This window comes from Eucalyptus grandis, chromosome 10, assembly GCF_016545825.1.
Source record: "Eucalyptus grandis isolate ANBG69807.140 chromosome 10, ASM1654582v1, whole genome shotgun sequence".
Taxonomy (NCBI): Eukaryota; Viridiplantae; Streptophyta; class Magnoliopsida; order Myrtales; family Myrtaceae; genus Eucalyptus; species Eucalyptus grandis.
Genome location: NC_052621.1, coordinates 29,655,479 through 29,661,478, shown reverse-complemented (window position 1 = coordinate 29,661,478; position 6,000 = coordinate 29,655,479). Strand labels below are relative to the sequence as shown.

General features: G+C 40.3%; 1 protein-coding gene across 1 annotated transcript; it reads left to right on the top strand.

Moving 5' to 3' along the window:
- Positions 1-599: 599 nt before the first annotated feature.
- Positions 600-2,780, top strand: LOC104423940. Its single transcript, XM_039302970.1, has one exon. The coding sequence runs from the start codon at positions 600-602 to the stop codon at positions 2,778-2,780; it is 2,181 nt and encodes a 726-aa protein (XP_039158904.1).
- The last annotated feature ends 3,220 nt before the right edge of the window (positions 2,781-6,000 follow it).

Here is a 6,000-nt window from a genome sequence, read left to right as displayed (position 1 = left end):
TCAGAGTAAGCTAAATAGATGATTTTTATATTCTACATGAATCATGTTAAGCTAGTAATACGTGCCAGAGAAAATGTGAAAATCATAGGAGTTTGAGTGAAATTCACTAAATTTCAATTTGGAGCAGTGATTGAGCAATTAAGCTTTTAACTCTTGACCTATATTCTGATCTTCTTAATTAAAGTATATCATACTCGTGCTAGTGCGAATGCCAGAATATGATTTTGTCGCTTTACTTCTGTCTCAAGCAAAAGCAAAGAATTACTTGACAATTATGCATTCAAAAGTGGTGTTGCGAGTATTATATTGTGGATGTTTTGGAATGCATACTTCTTTTTTGTTTCTTGTAATGTTACGCAGGGTAAATAGGTGCTTCTGAACTTGATTACTATCCCAAGTAATGCTTATAAATTGGTGGGAGTTCTGAGGATAATGCTGAGGTTATTTCGAGGCTAAAGCTATTTTGCCTTGCTCCCTCTACATATTCAACCTAAAGTTCGACCGCTCTTTGAGAGAGTGCCCCGATCGTCGAGCCTTTTGGCGCCAACAGTTCGAGTTCAACCATGATATTTTCGCTGATCTCCCGATACATACGTGATATGTGGAAGGAGTGGGAGCTGCGGTTACTCGTCCTCTTCAGCTTGTTCCTCCAGTTGACCCTTGCTACTCAGGCCAGCCGCAGGAAATCCATTTTCAAGAACTGGATCCAAGTCGTGGTCTGGACAACGTACCTATTGGCCGACTACATCGCGACTCTCACGCTCGGCATCATGTCGAACCGCCTGGCCAACCTCGAAAAGAAGGGGACGATTGATCCGAAGACCCAGATAAGGGCGTTCTGGGCGCCGTTCCTCCTCCTCCACTTGGGTGGGCCTGACACGATCTCCTCATATGCCCTGGCGGACAACGAGCTGTGGCTGAGGCACTTGGTTCGGCTTTGCGGCCAGGTAGGACTAGCGTGTTACATATACGTCTTGGCCTTGATGGGGTCTACACTGTGGATATTAGCGGCAGGTATGAACCTGGTGGGATTAATCAAATATGCAGAGAGGCCTTGGAGTTTGTACTTGGCTAGCGTAGGTCGACTACAAGATTCAATGATTTCGCGTCCCAATTTTGGTCCCTTCTACCACAGGAAAATGGCGCAGTACACTCTAAAGAAAGAGGAGGGTTACCGGGTAGGAGTTGAAGAGCTTACACAGATTCCGGCTCTGGAGGATCTCTCAGTGGAGGACTATCTAGCCCACGACGAAGGAGATTCGACGACTCTGGACATAGCCTATGAGTCGTTCAAGATCTTCAAGCTTCTATTCATGGGCCTGACCGTCAACTCTATCGACCTGCATGCCAGTAAGAGCATGTTCACGGTCATGAATTCAATGAGGGCATTTAAGATCGTGGAGATTGAGCTCGGGTTCATGTACGATCTGCTTTACACCAAGGTGCAGTTGCTGTACTGTGCTTGGGGCATCATTCGTTGGGTCATCAGTCTCTCAGTGCCGTGTGCTGTTTTAGTTTCCTTCTCCTTACAGGATAAGAAGGACTACCCCAAAGTCGACATCTGGATAACTTTCTTGCTCATAATTGTGGCCATATTTTTAGAGATTTTCTCGCTTCTTCTAGCAATTTCATCCGATTGGGTCAACCACTGGCTGATTCAGAGACCAAGGGCATCCACCATTTTATCCAACATCACCTTTCGCTCGTTCAGCCGGAGCCAAAGATGGTCAAATTCCGTGGCCCAGATCAGCCTCTTAGATTCATCTATCAGGAATAGAAACAGCATCTTCCGCTATCCAAGGCTTGCCAAGTTAGGCAAGCATGTGGAAAAGAACTTCTACATCGATTACAAAGAGTTGGATGAGGACATAAAAGACCAAATCTTCCAACACATGAAGGATGTGGTCAATAAAATGGAAACGCTCATCGGATTGAACGGAGGGTTGGCGAGTCATAAGCTGGAGGCAAGCGAACTACTGAAGAATTCGAACTACGGAGGGTTGGCGATTCTTAAGCTGGAGGCAAGCGAACTACTGAAGAAGTCGAACTGCGATCATCTGAAATGGAGTTTGGAAGCGATGGAATTTGACCAGAGCATCATCATCTGGCACATCGCCACTGAGCTATGTCACTATGAGGACTGCCGCAGCATGGACCCGGAAGACGTCGCGAACTACACGATGAGTATGTTGGTCTCGCGGTACATGATCTATCTTCTAAGATTCTATCCTTCCATGTTGGGAACGGGAATAGGGGTGCTCCGATACGAAGACACTTTGGTTGAAGCTCAGAAGTTCTTCGAGGACGAGCTAGCGATGTTGCCAAAGAAGGAAGGCAGCATCTCATGGGTCGTCATCCAGTGGGCCCAGAAATTATTCGAGAAAGAGGCACATGTCCACACCCGTTTATGCAACTGCTTCGACAAGCACGACTCAAGAGAGTCGCGCGATCTGTGCGAAGTCTGCTATCTTCTGCTCCAAGTGAGAACTAAACTCCCTGCGTGGAAGATGCGTGGACCCGAAAGCACGTCGGTGCTTTTTGATGCATGCCGTCTCGCTAGACAGTTGAAATCCGTCGAGAGGTGGAAGGTGATTAGCAAGGTCTGGGTGAGGATGATGATGTACGCGGCTTGCCAATGCAAAGGCTACGAACACAGCGAGAGCCCGAGCAGAGGAGGAGAGCTTCTCAGCCACGTTTGGCTTCTAACGGCACATCTCGGCGTAACGCAGCCAGTACAAACTTCTGGAGCGCCATGCATTACCAAACTGATCATAAAGTAGAAGTTTCAGATGGAATGTGTCTTTTGGTTAACCGTGATGTTATTTGAGTGAGATAAATAAGTTAAACTCATCTTCCGGAGATGGTGAGGGAGTTATTTCAGTGTGAGTTGCACTTGGAGTGGAGTCAGAAATAATGAAATAGTGGATCAGTTGGTCGCGAGAGGCGTTCCACTGAAGCCAGCCAAATTGGCACTCCTCAAAGTGGTTTGTAACTTTTCATTCGAGGACTTGGTTAGTCACTCCTTAAACGTAATTTATTTTCACTCCGATTTGTAAGTTTTTAATTTTGAGAAAGTAAATATGTATGCGAGACCGAGATTAGTAATTTCTAGGGAAAATGGAAAAAAATAAAAAAAAAATTCTTAAATTATACCTACTATGACACATTTATCATAAATTTGTTATCGTGACATCAAAAGCTCCATGCTTGTACTAATGCGACACATTTATCTTTCATTAAGTTTCTGTCAAATGGCTTTTAAGTCAAAATAATGTTATATTTATTTTACTTGAGTCACGTGGTTACCATATCAACACCGTTTGACTTTGGTCATCTATTTAGCAGATTTTTAAATGTGCTTTTTTAGAATTCCAAAATTATATCTGTGTAAAAGGTAACCTTCAACCTGTCAAAAACTAGTAGCTAGCATGTCCATGTGGTTGATAACTTTGACTTGAAAATATCTCGTTTGGGGAGATTTATTTCTCTTTCTCTCAATAGTTTAGAAATAAAAAATAAAAAAATTGTCCTGGAAAATTATGAAAAACTCATTTTGTATGATTCCATGTGATAATATTTGAATTCCCTGAAAAATGAGTGTTTTTTTGACAATTAAAAGTCGATGTACGAGCGCAGCAAAATTTATGGAAAATTAAAAGGATTAATATCACTAAAAATTTCAAATCAATACTCTACAACACATTTATCTACCTAATCTGATTTTTGGCTCAAGGAAAATCCTAAACTTTTACCCTGACCCAAATCCACTCTTCGGATTTTTTGGTATGTAGTCACGAAGCATATGAGTAAGTGATCATTCATGTGCACTCATCAATGGTAAATAGTAAGAATGATCGGTTTCAAATTGGATAGTTCCAAATCTGGAACATATTATTAGTTTTTGGAACTTGAAACTTTCCCCATTTGCCCTATGCCGAGGATCCTATCCTATTTACCCTATTTGTTTGATCTGATTCTAGGGTTTACTCAGGAACCAATTTCTTTTGTTCTTTTTTTTTAATTTTTTTTTTTTTAAACTGGTTATTTAAAAAACCAAGACAAATAGCAGTTACATCAAAATATGAGCAACAAAATGGCTACAAAACTGTTCTTAAGTAAAATATCGATACTAATCATACAGAAAATGTAAAACAATAGTAAAGTCAAGGTCATTTTTGAAAGATAAATCTTCTTCCAACTTAATAAAATAGGTTTTAACTAGTTTCCGAGCACTTAGAACTGCACAATACCGGTTCTAAACGATTCCAAATTTTTGAAACCGAGAACGGATTTGTTGGAATCATTAAGAAATGGACTTGTTTCCATTAGAACATAGCATCGGTTCCAAACAATTACAAATTTTTGGGACCAACAACCAGACCTATTTTCACTAGAACAAGAGCCGAACTTGTTTCTATGGCTGGTTCATTCCAATTCTCACCGATTGCATAGCCCTAAAAGATAGTACTCTTCCAAGGTCTCACCCAATAACCAGAGTCTTTCACCAAAAAAGTACATCAAAATTACACATGATCTCTTCCCTACCACTCAGCTAAAGGGGAAAAAGTAAAAGTAGAAAACAAAGAGTTTATCATATCAGCAGCATTAAAATCTGGGGCACGTGGAACAAAAGAGACATCGATGAGCAGCTTGAACATTCAAATAATACTATTATCATAGATAATGCTTTCCGAAACTATCAGCTTTTGTTTTCTAGAATAGGTTTCATAATTTGATGAAAAAAGCAAAATCTTGGTTATAGACCTACTGTTATAAGCATATCATTCAGCTGTGCTAAAGAAGGGGGGAGGGAGAGAGTACACTTGCTTCTTTTTTCAATTGATCCTGCGTAAGTTGTAGTCAACACCTATTTTGACAAACGAATTTCCAGAAAACCGATTTAGTTAACCATCCATGATATGAAAGAAGTTAGAAAGTGAAGATCCAAATTTCTTAATAAAGTCAGCAGTTAACTGCAATAAGAACTTTTACAGTGAGGTAGAAGAGACATACAATGGCTTTGTCACAAACATAAAGTAGATCTCAATTGAGCAAACTACACTGTTATATATATGACAATGATCTGGTATAATGACTAAAACTGTAACAAAGCCAGCCGCACATGATGCGTTTCTGTCCACTGGAGAACATTGCTACTAGACTCGCCGTTCCCAGATTTGTTTTGTAATAACGCCGGCCGCATTACGCATGTTTCTCCACGGTGTTTATAATAACACTAGCTGCACCCGCTATATTCCACCACCAGTCCACAGATGAATACCACCACCAGGCCTGCCATGACAGCAGCCTCCTGCCTCGTAGACCGTACAACAGCTATTATAGCACACAACAGCCACCTAAGTAGCAATAACTCTCTCCTTAGCACACCAAACCGCTTCGGCATCCATCGGAGCTTTTTTCAGATCTTTTATCACCGTGCAGGCTGTTAGAAATATTTAAGATATTTTTAAGAGATATTTAAGATTTTTTTTCCATATTTCTCGTGATGTTTTATATGAGAGATTCTCCATATCTCTGATTGTGCATATCTTGATTTATCCTACTTAATTTGATTACTTCACAAAATCATCTAATAAATTTTTATTGGTTTATGTTACTCTTCATTAGCTAATATCGAAATATATACAAATTTCATATTTCTCTCTTTCGAACATTTCTTATCTTGCGCTTTCTAAGTTTGAATGCTTCTATATGTAGCTAAAAAATTTTTCAATTGCATCATGATATTACTATATTAATGACTCGAAATTTGATATAGAAACCTGTACTTATTAAATTCTGGACGACTCCTGCATTAGTCCACGGTCTTCAAACCCAATTGGAAACAAATGGATTGGCATACGAGATGATTTAGAAATCAACTAACAAGGAACTCCCCTGAAATGCAGACAGGACGAACAGAGTGAAGCTGAATTGAACCATTTCCCCAACTTTTTATCACACCCAAAGCAATGGAAAGAATTACAGAACAGTGCAACA

Excerpts from the sequence above, each read along its gene's own strand:
- LOC104423940 (XM_039302970.1), top strand. The coding sequence starts at position 600 with ATGTGGAAGGAGTGGGAGCTGCGGTTACTCGTCCTCTTCAGCTTGTTC.